General features: G+C 40.1%; 1 protein-coding gene across 2 annotated transcripts in view; it reads left to right on the forward strand.

Moving 5' to 3' along the window:
• Positions 1 to 13,786, forward strand: part of ARHGAP28 (Rho GTPase activating protein 28) — an 80,238-nt gene that overhangs the window by 31,306 nt on the left and 35,146 nt on the right. For both annotated transcript variants that reach the window (XM_037381000.1, XM_037381001.1), the window contains exon 2: positions 10,190 to 10,392. In XM_037381000.1, coding sequence (XP_037236897.1) covers positions 10,190 to 10,392 — 203 coding nt within the window. The remainder of the gene's footprint in view (positions 1 to 10,189; positions 10,393 to 13,786) is intronic.

Genomic DNA, 13,786 nt, shown 5'->3' on the forward strand with positions numbered 1-13,786 from the left:
TGAAAATATAATAAACCAAATTAGATTTTGCGGTCCATTGTTTCCTCTGAAAATGGGAATTTCTGCTTTTTGGAGACCTATGATCTTCTACTTGGTGTTCCCTGGCTGTCGTATTTGTCTCCACCAAATTTTAGCTTCCACTCTTCATCTTCAGCTGTCCTCTATCCTTTCTTAGGGTTACATCTCCCATCATCTCACCATGACCCTCCATAGTACTGGTAATGCTACTAGACTCATCTGGGAACTGAAGAGGTTCACAGTTGCCAACACATTTCTGTACCTACATTATAAATAAAAATTCTCTAGACCAATCTCCACTAGGAGTCTTCTACCAACTTTTGCTTTAAATTCAGCTTTATGCTTACACAGTTATGCTTTTAGAGTTATTGATGTCCTGAATGGGAGAGGTTACCAAATAATATACTGCTATTTAATTTTAAAGCAATTGCAACATCCTAAAATTTTGCCCAAAACCAAACTGAGTGAATTAGTAATAAATGAGTTGTTCATTGCTTGCCTCAAAAATTTAGATCAAAAACCTCTTCTAATATAGCTTGCTTTTTAAAGCTTGAAGGTGAAATATGCGCCGCATTAGCAAAACTTCCATTGGTTCAGCAGAGCCAAGAGGATTTACTTCTGTTAATACTGCCTAGCTGTTTGGGATTTTTTAGTAATTTACTTTTTTAGAATGTGAAGTGCCCTGGTTGCTTTGCCTCTGAGCTTTTTATAAACATTTAGAACTGGATGGAAAGAGGGTCTGGTGTGTGACTTCTTCTGATAAGGAAATATGATGGTCAAATGCTGTAGGAGAAACGTGAGAACACACTCATCACCTGCAATCCCCATCCCTCACCCTATGTGTTAGGTCCCCCTGTGCTGCACTGGTGTCACCTCCTCTCTGCACAGAGAGCCCTTATCAGCTTCCCTGCTTGCTCTGCCTCTGAGGAAGGCTCTCACCCAGCCCAGTAGCACTTGCTTTCTGTAAAATGGAAAAGGAAGGGAAAGAGGCAAGGTTCAGGGATGGTTGCAGATGGAGGAATGGAAAGGGAGATAGAGGTAGAAATGAGGCCTCACATTGCATCAAGACATCCAGAACAAAGTTACAAATTGTTCAGGACTTTGATAAGAGTTTTCATGTTGATGCACTTTTCATCATTTTCCACCTGAAGCGTAACCATATTTCTTCACGTAAAGGTAGGAGCATGGTTTTACATATTCTTCAAGATTCACCTGCATTGCTTTATTCGTTGCGTATTCTTTATAACGCTTTATTGAGTAGTCTTATTAACAAAAGAACAGCCTATTCAGCAAATTTGAGGCTCTTTCTGAAGTAACTCATACAAACTTTACCGATGTGCTTGAGTGAAAAAAAATAGAATTATGCACACATCTTGATTTTTATTTGGCTACAGCATTTTCCAGCAAATTTTTCATTCCTTCTGACTGATTCAGTATGCCACAAATTACAATACACCATGGAAAATACAAGCTGAGAGTTCAGAATTGCCTGACAGCCAACCCAGAGCTGCTGAGAAAAATGGTGAGAAGTACATTTGCTCATGAAATTTTTGTGATTTGTAATAACTTTAACATTAGCAGTACCACAAAGAAGGATTTTCTGAATTTAAACATAAGGGATAAATTGAGCCAGTGGGGTTGTAACAGTTTATTACTCTCTGAGAATCTGATCCAAGATTTTTATAGTGACTATGTGAAGTCGCTCCCCACTCTGTCGAAAGATTTAAGAGTATCTTCACCACATAAGCAATTTTTTCAATGAAGTGGCTTTAAAAGTTGTTGCTTTGTGTTGTTTAGCCTTAAAAGTTCGATTTTTTTGCTTTACATTGCTTCAGTCCTGCCCTGTGAATATTATTAAGCACAATGTTCAAAATGTTTTCTCATGATTTGCAGGGTAACCAATACCATTCATGACTAAAATATAAATGAATACATTAGAGAATTTACATATTCATATTTTGTAGTTCCCCATTGCCTTCCATATGCATTAAAACACATATAAAGGAAAACCCAATAACTCATGAAGATAAGTACTGCTTGTTTGCTTAGGTCCTGAAGCCTTTTAAAAAAATGTAATGGGTGGGGTGGTGACATTTACTTAAAAGGGTGCATTAATTATAGGAAGGAAGAAAGTAACAGCTGGGCTTCACTTAAAACTAAGCACAAAAAAATCTTCAAAGATATATTGCATTACTTCGAGCTCCTGTTTAGTTTACATGTTCACTCTCTAGAAGTATCCACCTCCCTTCGTTAATTATGTCAGGACCTTTAAGAATTTACACTTACAATGTATGTATTTGTATTAGATGCCTTCCAGTAGATAGCATGGTCCAGTTCTTTATCTTGTTACCTTAATTCAGCCAATATGTCTAAATTTGTCTTTTGAAGTGTTTTAGAGAGAGAAACTCTTACAAATATTGCAAGTTCCTTAATGATCATAATCATGCTGGTTGAAAGGATAGCTCCTTTAGAGTGATCTTAAATAAAAATGAGTATATATTCTTTCACAATTGCCATATAAATGCAGGCAATGTTAGAAGCTATACTGAAAGCTGTAGAAAGCTTGACCCCTTATGTTTCAGTGTTTCATTGTGCCTGATGAGTATTTTAATTTTTTTTAATTTTTTTTTTAGAAAATCTAGTTTGTGCTTCTAGAGGCGAAGAGCTTTTAACACTGTCCAGTTTAAATCCCCTGTGGGTTTTACTTGGTTTGCTTCTTTGCTTGTTGAATGATTTAAGCCTCATCAGAGCTCTTGAACCTGTGCATTTCCTGCAGTTTAAACTGGATCCTCTTGTGTTAAAAATAATGAGTCTGGCTAAGTGTGAGTTGCTGGCAAAGGCTTATCAATTTTACTGTGACAGAAGATTCTGGATTAGTCTGCACATTACCCTCCTTCTCCTAACTTCCTTGGTATTTGTAGTTGCACTTGCATGTGTAGCGGTCTGACCTACTCCAGTTGGCTTGAGACACTGCTGCCCCCAGGGAGTGCTTACAGGGCTGTTGCTTACCTTAGGAGTGACGCTGCCAGAGCAGTAGAAAGCAAAAGAGAAATACAGCTTTCCCACCGCCTTTTGTCAGAGCTTCCTTGCTACTACAGATAGCTCTCTGAGGAGGGACTGAGTCCATGCAGTGAACAGCAAACTTTGTGCAGTATGAGAGTTTAGGCAGAATCTACTCCATTTGTCCTTCTTCTTTTTGTTTGTGTGACTCTGCTTCATCTCTGCTTGCTACTTCAGGTAAGACGCTAGGTAGCTGCTTGCACCAAGCTGGCAGAATGAAACATGTCTGCCTCATGCTGTGTGGCTTAACTGAGTAATGCACACCAAGGACCAGCAATGTTACAGCAGTGAATCCAGAACTGCCATGCATTTTGGTTTCAAATTTAGTCCAGATGGAATTTGAAGGGTTTGTCTTGGATTTTGGGGTGCTCAGCTACTTAGCGATCTCTCTGGATGAGTGCCAGACAGCTGAAGGTTTTGGAGGCATCTGCTCAATAGGAGTGGGTAAATTGTACAGTGCGTGCTCAGTGAACCCAGCACTCCTGGAGGCCTTCCTCAGCTCCAGGGCATACGTACAGTGAACTGCCACATCCAGTGGGTTCAATGCTCAGGCACAAATCATTTGTATTGTACACCAACAATAGATCAAACATTTCCTGGAAGCAAGGGATTTCCAAAGCCCACAGTACAAGGCCCACATGCCTATCTTTCTTCCTGGAAAACTTTCGTCTCCCCTAGATATGTAGAATTTTTTTTTATTTAAAAGCAATTGGACTGAAGCAAGCACCAACACAACAAAATAATTTGCCACTTCTAACAACAAAAATGTGTTGGAAGTGTTTAAGGTATTTAAACTGGCTGCTCACAACGAGCTTTTGCCTGCTACAACACTGACAGTGTGTGGCCATGTCCTGATGCTTCTTATCTTGCCCATACCCACTGAAAAGTATATCTCGTGTACTCTGCCATGATCTGCTCACATCCTTAAGTCTTCAGCACTCTAAACTGGCTTATCCTGTTTGCTTTTAATGTATATGAAAAGAATTCTTTTCCAAAGCACTTTTTGAAAAAAATGGTTAACAAAACATACTTTTGTTAGTGCTAATCATTTGGGAATCCCTGCTGCCCTTCAGGAACAGCCTTGTTAGGAGAAAGAAGACAAAATAGACTCCCTTTCAGATTTTGACAGATGCATTGAAGCCATGTAGTGCACTGTCTCTGTCACATCACTGAAGTGATGTGATTGCCAGTATGGAGGAGAGGTCTGGGTCACGTCCCCAGAGGTCATTTGCCAGCAGGCAATACCTACAGAGTATATTCCCTGCACTCCCCTAGCTCAAAGGGTCTGATTGTGAAAGCCTTCACATTGAAATACACACACAGAGGGAGATTCTTCTGCAATCTCCATGCTCAGCCAGAGAGTGGTCACAATGTGGCCCTTGTCACAGGCAGGGGCTTCTGTACCGCCAGTGAAAAAGTTGTGTAAGAGAGAGCTGAAGAACCCACGGTGAAATGCATTTTTAAATGTGGGTAGGTAACACTGGTGTGCAGACTCTACAACTGAACCTCCTGACTCATATTAGTACCTTGATGAATTGCAGATGAGTTACAAATAAATGAAACTCTTTAAAATCCTTTAAATCTTATAAGTCTTTTCTCTTTTAAGTCTTTAGATCTTAAGACTCATTGAACAAGTCCTTTTGGTCCAAAAAAAATATTTGTGGAGGCAGAAAAGCATATTTAGAAGTAAAATAAATGATTGACAGGAGCATATTTTGTAGAACATTTTGTAGAATACAAAGACATGTGTAGTACTGAATTCCTGTGTTTTCAAGTCTAGCCAACACAGTAAGGTGGTAACTCAGCTTCTTTTCAAACCCGCCTTTGTAACAAAGAGCAATGAGATTCATATGATTTTGGAATTCTGCTGGGCAACAGGATGAGAAAATTGCTAATGAAATAAAGCCCTATTCTGCTTCTCACTCCAGCACTTTGTTATGAGGTAGGCTGGTTGACACCTCCATGAAATCTATGAGCCTGACAGGTTGAATATTTTCTATGCTAGATGTTAGAGAAAGAACAGGGATATTTTAGAATCCGCTGTCTATAACTTGCCTAACATCTGCAAGATAATCAGAAACAGAAGCGTGCAGTCAGCGTTGGGGGAATATTGTCTGAGATATACCCCTCCCTGTGAGCAGAAGCCACCAAGCACAGCGAGAAGGAAACAAGCAGACAGCAAACAGTGCTGGAACAGGGTCTCCGGGAAGGAACCAGAAGATGAGAGATTTGGGGCAAAAGTGAACTGTGCCGTGAACTGTGCACAAAAATACTATTTCCAATTGCTGGATTCTTTGTTTCCCTGGAATTTATATACTTTTTATTTTAAAAAAGAGAAATACTGGTAAATGACTGGTTCCTAACAATTCAGAACAAAGAAAGATACAGTTCTTCATAAAGAGGAAAATATTTTGTTTTGCTGTCAATGCAAGCTACCATCCCCTTTTTTACATTTGGGAAGAGCTAAGCACATGTCTATACTGATCGAATGATTGCAATATGAAAAGGTGGATCTTAGTCCTAAAATGACCAGGAGAATTTGCTTCCTTCATCTTCCCCGTTCCTATAAACGCGACTAATTGTGATGACGCTGATTCAGGACCCATTGACTGAAATGAAGCGTAATGGCCCATGAGAGTGTGATGTCCTGTCTCTCTGTGTAAACAAGGATTAAATGCTGGTTTTAACTACAAGATGGCTTTATTGCTCCCATTTGTTTTATGGATTCTTTACCACCCATTACTTAATTACAAGTCTGGTTTGATCATTACTCAGCTCGTGAGCAATCATTAGGTGTCGCTGAACTAGTGCTTCCTGTCGTTTGACAAACCTTCACTTTGGGGATAGGATAAGAATTGCTTATTGGATTTGGCTTGACTATCCTGAAATCGATGTGTGCTGTCAGATCCTGAACAGCACACTTCTGCTTGATATATGGAACATAAAATATAGGTTCAGCAGGGCTGCTTAGCTATTGCATTTCTTCAGTGTTATAAACATACACCAGGGCAAAACCGGAGTCACACACAGTTGAATCAGCCTCCTTGTGCCCCATGGAAATACCCTGCTCCTTGAAAAAGTGTTTCCACAGGAAGCTTTCTACGTGATATCATCATATTTCTCCTTAGTGGCATTCTTTAACCCTGTCTCCTGTGACCAGGAGATTTTATATCTTGAAATAGAGGAGCTGTTTGATAACACTGACCTTTGTAATATACCTTTCCCTTCGTTTTGGTTTTTTTTTTTCTCTCCTTTTTTGAGGATTTGGATTTCTGTCTGTGTGGCTTTTTTTTTTTTTTTTTTTTAATTTCACCTTGAAAACAATTTCAGCTCATTCAGTGAAGCCACTGTAATTTTTGCTCAGCGCTTTAAGGTTCAGGCTCCTCTCCCAGCATTTTCCATCTAGGAAGCCAGGATCTGGGATCCCTCCTGTGTTTAATTTAGTCAGCCTTTCAGATTAGCTCACCACTGCCCATGTGTGAGGGAGCAAATGAAACTGAGCATGAGCTTCATAATTGCTACTTACCTAACAAGACTGGTTTTCAACTGTTCTGTAAGAGCAACAGATCCAGCTCAGTGAAAATATTTTATCTTTGTAAGCTTCTCTACAGACTCTGAGAAAAAGAGCAAACAACCCAGGAAACCTTGAGGGTTAAAGAAGTATCAGCAACATAGGTTTTTTTCTGCTACAAGAATTCCCAGGTGACAGGCAACCTGGGCTTATTGAGCTATTTCTGAGACAGGCAGGCAGCTTGTTGAGTCAGTCCTCATTCAGTATCCTTCAAGAACAAATTAAAAGCAGTGAAGAATATGCTTTGCTTCCTCAGTAGGATATATTCCCCTCCCCCCAGAAAAAAAAAAACAAACCAACAAAAACCAACCAAACAAAAAAAAACCCCACCAACTGTTTTGAGTAGCTTTGGTTGGAAGAAATTGAGACAACTGCCATTATCACCAAAAAGCAAGGCCACTTCCTCCAGGACAAAAGCCACAGGTATGTGGGTCTCTTCAAACCTGTGAGCTTTTAATAGGCAGGCTCAGAATAATTGCAGAAGATTTGTGCCAGACCACCTGGAAGCAAACTTCAGCTGTTTACCAATAAGGATAAAGCACCTCTGCCTAACCTTTCTTGTTACAGGAATTTCACACAGCTTGATTTAATCTGGGCTGAGATAACAAGCCTCATATAAGAGGTTCTCAGGAGACTTTGTTCAGCTGATTTTCCAAATCAGCTCTGTACTTTTAATATTGTTATAAATGCACATTAATTACTCAGGAACCTTACATGTATTTGGTAAAGCTGGTTGTCACAGCAGTTGTTGCCATGCTACGTGTTGTGTTTTGCGTTTAGCTTTTTGGTATGGTAATATTACAAAATAGCGTACTTGCTGTGGGGAGAAAAGAAATGACCCGCCAAGCCTCTTTCTTCCTAATATGGTGAAATAAAAAGCCTTGGTTTGAGCTCACTGAACTGCTGATGGAGTCAAAGCCCAAGGATTAGTCTGGTGTGGTGCACAAAGAGCACAAGGGTCACGGTCAAGATTCACACTGGGAGGGCAGGATGTGTTTAAATTCCCTGACCATGACTGAATGATGGAGGCAGTGATGCTATCAGGGAAAAAGCCCTCTTCTCATCGCAGCACGGGTTTGATTCCAGACCAGCAAAAGCATTCCTTCCTACATTTGCTGGTGTGGAAGCTCCGGGCTGTACCATACAGCAGATGCAGGGACTTATTTTTCAGAAAGGGCTATACTAAACAGGAATATGAATTGCTCAACGCAACGGTAGGCAGCGTGGGGGTCTCGGGCAGAGCCCCAAGCTAAAGGAGAGGCTGGTGAGAGACAGGCTGCATGCCTGACACCAGCGTCTCACTCTGCTTGTACAGTGCCCAGTGAAAAGGGGCCCCAGACCCCGTTAGAGTGCCAGGAAGTTTTGCCTTTTTCCTTATTTGTTTAAAAGGTGATAGTGAACACAAAAGCACGTAGTTTTTCACAGCAGTAAGCAACTGGCTGGTGGGAACTGTTTCCCCTGTCCCCAGCAGCTCCCAGCTGAGGAGATGAGGTTTGTCTGGTTACTTCTCAAGGGTTTTGCTTCCAATGGTTAAAACCTCTGCTTGAGGATGCTCGGTACAGTATCAACTCATGGCATTTAAGTCCTGTGAGACATGATTTTTTTGTTTTCTTCCCCTTGCTGATGCAGGGAAGATCATTCCAGATGCAGGTACATAATTCCAGTAATTACGCTTTATCATTACCCCAGTCATCTGAAGTTTTGCAAACAAAAGCCAACTAAGACACTCGCATATCCCCAGAGGGAGAGCTGCATGGAAAGCACTCAAATAGCTTTAACCACACTTGTGTCACAAATTCTTCTCAGATTTGGTGACTGTGGCTTCTTCTAATTAAAACAATAACAGTTTCAGTGCTTTGTTTAAAAACAAACAATCGTTTGCTGTTTATGAGGAAAAAAAGGATAAAAACACTGAAGATAGCACTTCTTTTCCCAGAGGACGTCTCCACAGCATCAGAGTACATTATCTTCTGCTGAAATACTGTCACCCATCCAAAAACTTTGCTCCCTAGCAGCTGGGCAGGTTTGGCAGCTGAATCCTTGGTATTACACCTCCCTGTGTTCAAAAGAGAGGCAAAGGCCTGAGCTTTGCCTTTTTAAAGCACTGATAATGTCCACCGCTGGATTGATTGTGCTCCATTGTTTACACCACAGCTCCCCAGCCTGGGGCTCAGAACTGATCCAGAAGGAATGGCCTGGGACCACCCAGCCAAAGTGAGGAGGCTCCAGGAGCCCCGAGGAGGCTCCAGGAGCCCCGAGGAAGCAGCCAGCCCTTTGCTGGTGAGGGAGGATGCAGCAGAGGCAGCCGCACAAAGGGGGAGAAGCATGCCCAGTCAGCTTTATTAAATAATATATTGCTTATACAGCCATTCCAAAAACTTTGACAAGGAGGGAAATACTGAAAAGGAAATATCTTTCTTTTTTTAGTGGAGTAAAAGTGATGCCTGTGGTTTTAAACAAAGGCCTGTTGGCAGGATGATGCCATAAAGAAAAGGAAGAGAAAGGGAAACTGCATTTGAATTAATTCAGATAAGTGAAGGCCAGAAGACCTTATGACAGAATTTTCCATTAATTCCTGTGTCTAGTTCTCTGCAAAAATTATGGTATGTCCTAACTCCTTTGTACAAATATTGTTGTAGTTATTATTACTGTTTACTGTAACTACTGTAATTACACTTAAAAAGCTGCTTACAATATTGCAGCCATAATAATGTGAAAGAGCAAAGTCAGACAAGACTTTTGTGGTGGGTGTTTTATAAGATTTTGAATGGACTTGTATAACTGTCTTCAGCTGCAAGGATTTACAGTGGGAAAAAACAAGAACAAAGGAGGAAAGAACAAAATTCTTTGTTTTGATTCCATCACTGTATTGAATCGTTAACTTGAAATTTGATTTTTAGTGAATCATAATTTTTTTTGGAACCTGTGTGATCAAAACCTTCTGTTTGGCCTAAAACATACTATTTCATTTCAAAGACAACTTTTGTTACTATTTCTTTTATTTTAGTTTAATTTAAGAAAATTGATTTTTTTTAAAAGGATTATCAAATAAGAGGTCATTATTCTTCTGAATTAACGTTTTAATTCTTCTCTGAAGCCAAGATGAGTTTGTAAAGTATTCCAGGGTTCTCAAGTCTGATTATTTTTCCCCAAAGTCTGCACTGAAGCATTTCAGCCAGTAAGCAAAACAGGAAGGGATGGAAAGAGAAACTGAGGCACAAAGAAGCTAAAGTACTTTTCCAATGTTTCATTAGACAGATATCAGTGTTAGAAATAGAAATTACATCCCCTAGGTCCCCCTTTAGGGCATAAACCACTAAAGGACATTAAAGGGAGAGATTATTAGATGCAAAACAGATTTCCAGCCATAACTGTTTTGAGCAACAGATACCATGAAGATTGCCAGAACTTTGCCTCCAACATCTTGTTCCCTGCTCCATGGTACAGTCACCGGTGAAGCCCTAGTTGTGTGCTCTGTTTGCAGGGTACAAGTTAACATGAGAGAAAGATATTTTTATTTTCATTGCTATCTCTTTTCAGAAAGTCTCTCCCTCGTTGTCGAAGAATTAACAGGATGCTTTCCAATGAGTCAGCACCTCCTCCTCCATTCAGTCGCTCCAGCTCACAGGCCTCCATGGACAGCACCTCCATGGAGGACTTCTGGTGCGAAGTGGAAAGCATCAAGGAGAGCAGTGAAGATGGATCTGAAGAAGCAACGCTCTTGGAGTTCAAACCTGCTGATGGTGAGTGCACAAATACCTCTCCTTCCTCACACCTTGGCTTTGCCTCACCTGTTTAGTCATGCCCTGATCTCCCATCTTCATGCTACCACCAAGTATGAGCAAAAGTGCTAGGCTGGGTCTATGATCATTGTAGCTCCACTTCCTGAACATCACAGCCAGTGTACGAGATGTCATTGGAAAGACACAATAATTTGGTTTATGCACTGCTGCAGTTAATTTACTTCTGAAGTGAAGTGTTTTGCATTGATTTCATTCAGGAGAACACATATTATGTAATTCAGAAAAGAGAGGCACTAAATGAAAACTTTGCCTCCAGCAATAAATAAACTAAACAAAAACATATAAAAGGACAAAAAAAGTTCATTTGGTAGATTGGAATTATCAGTTTTCTGGCTTTTAGTAGGATATATCGCAAAAGTTATGAAAGTCTCGAAGCAGTTTTTAGTTAGATATCATTTGGTACTACCAGAAATTTGATAACTGCCTCTTTCTCTGAGATTGCCCAATTTAGATGTAATTCAAGGAGTCATTAGAGACAGATCTGAATATGTGGATGCCTACATCATTCAGACTCCCTGCTTGTTAAAATTCGTTCATCACTTATACAAATCATGCTGAAGGTATTACTACCTCATTCTGTTACCTTAATGTTTTCCCCTGTCCTTTTTTGTAATGTACTTGGAAAAACATGCAGTAGTCTGCACTAGCTTGTTGTAATGCACCTTTGTGTTAGATGATAACATCTAGAACAGTACTTCTCATTTTTTCCAGTTATGACCCCTCTTACAAATACATTATATTGTGCAACATGAAATACCAGGTGTTGCTATAGGATGAAACCGAATTTGAGGTCACGACCCACTGATAACTGCTGCAACTCTTTTGTGGATCATGACCACTAGTCTGGTAACTACTGATCTAGGGATAGATTTTGAAACAATGGTGTGTTCTTTCCGTACAATTATTAACATGAGTGACGGTGTATTTTTCTTACCTTGACGTGCAATGAGATATTATTAATTCTGCTACCAGGAAAAAGGAGGGAAAGGAGAAAAAAGTGCTACTTTCTTAAGCAACCAAATACGTAATCATTCCCAATAAATACCCCACACAGAGATATCTAGTTCCAAGCATGTACCATTTCCATGGGGAACACCTCCCACTCACTAGTTCCCAGTAGGGCTCTCCTGGAAGCAAAAGGAGACGACCTCCATTCACCAGAAGTCTCAGTCCACTCTGAGGGTTATAGTCTGACAGCTTAAATCCAAACTGCACTTCTTTGTGCTGGCCTGTGGTCTCAAATAAAAATAGATTGAGTTGTAACATTGAAACTTTGTGTTTATTGTTATGGGAAGGCAGAAAAACAGTCTGCCTCAATCAGTTTGACCTTATTGGGAAAATACATCTGATCATACTCCCTAGCTTGTAGACCCCAGAAAGAGATTGTGAAACCCTTGACATCTCCTTCATGCAATTGTCAGCCTGAATTGGGTGTCCTTGAGTTGTCTGCGCGATCAGGGGAATGTCATATACCTGTGAGTTACCAAGCTGGGTAAGTTAGTAGGACAAGGCAATACAGGAGCCCATCTTCCATGTTCTAGGAAACTTTTTTCAGTTTCATCACTGCTGAGCTGCAGTCCCATGTTATTCTTTGTCCAATTACACCTCATTACATTGCATCGATTTTTTCCCCCTCTGTCCTGAATTAAAAATGAAACTGCAAGGTGAAATGCAATACATCTCCACACTTCATTTACCTTCATACTATTGTTTTAAACACACATATATTGCATATACCCATACACAACCAAGCAGTGCTTGTCCTAGTTAATAAATTCAGGAATATATTCAGTCTGGAATTATAAATCTTGGAAATAATGGTAACTTCTATTCAGCTCCTTGGTAATACTCCTTGCCAAGAATCAAAACATTGAAAATCGATGTGGAAGTCCTCAGGGCAAAATAAAAACAGATATTCATAACCCTTTTGAGATGTCTTTGAGAGGAAGAGATGCAGAATCCTTAAGAAGGAAGCCAAAAGGTGATAGCAGCCAGGCACCACTGCTACTGTCAAAACCACATGATGTTTTTTTTTCCCAGACCATGTGTGCAAGGAGAAGACATTAACACACTTACTCTGTTGATGTTAATAACTACAGTCAAGAAAGAACAGAAGATTGTAACAAGTGATAAAAGGGATGAAAGTGTAAGGGAAGAGGAAGTCATGGGGTATTTAAGATGGGAGTGATGTGCAGAACTGCTTTAAAATTTGGTGTTACAAGGCTGGGATGCTTTGAGTTATTTGAGGCTATATCTGAAATTCAAAGAAAGGCACACCTCTTGGCTAGCAATCTCTATGAGAAAAAGAGAACCCTCTCAATTATCTGTTTGTCTTCTGGTGGAGCAGAATCAAACACAGTATCAAGACCCTGCTGTAGATGTACCTACCACTACAAAAATATTGTTTTGTAAAACAATATGTTTTTCTTTTAGTCCTCATTTAAACCTATGCGTCATAAAATTTTGAGGTTTTTCTAATGCAGAAATTCCTTCTCTGTAATAGTTTTGCTCCTCTGGTTGTTGTCGTTATTTCTTAGTCTATTGTTTGTGAGTGGTTGGAACAGGAAAAGGGCAAAAGCCAGAGAAAACAAGTCACAGGGGTGGCTGGTAAGCAGGCAGAATTTCATGTCTGTTTTATTATTGTTCATAGCATCATGGAAGCCAAGTTTGATTAAAAACTGAATTCTTGGAAAGAATGTGTCAGGAGGACAAAAGCCAAAATTAATATAATTAGGAAACTGAAACATGAATGGATGTGGCTAGAACAGCAACACATGGAAATGAAAAAATACCTTGTTAGAAAGAAGACTGAGGAAGGCAGAAGAACTGTTGGTTCAAACCTTACAAAGAAGGGAAAAGAAAAGCCTGTCATCCTATCGGTGGATACAGAAAGGATCAGAGTAGAGACAAGCTGTTTCATGGGATACAGGGCTGGTCGCACCCTTGCCTAGCAGAGCAAGGGGTTTAGAAGCAGATATTTTAGTAGAGCTTTGTAAAGAGACAAGGCAGTTAACAATGAAGTCAGTGATGGCACATGTGTAGGAAGCTTTCACTTGTCCCTACAGCCCAGTCCTGTAATTTTCATTTTTGTGTATCTAACTGCCAAAGTGCAACAAACTGGTATCTATCAATCTGCCTGCATTCTGATGTCAAGAAAAGGCAATAACGGGAGAGTGGAAATACCAACCTGCCATTAAGACCAGTGCTGGGACAGGAACAATAAGTGCATTGACTAGTTGTTTTACAGAACATGCTGCACATTAATCCATTTCCTGTTTGACATGTTTATGTGTAATATCTCTTCTTCAGCCAAAGCTGGAATGCAATTATTGTC

Source organism: Falco rusticolus, chromosome 3 (genome assembly GCF_015220075.1).
Source record: "Falco rusticolus isolate bFalRus1 chromosome 3, bFalRus1.pri, whole genome shotgun sequence".
Classification (NCBI taxonomy): Eukaryota; Metazoa; Chordata; class Aves; order Falconiformes; family Falconidae; genus Falco; species Falco rusticolus.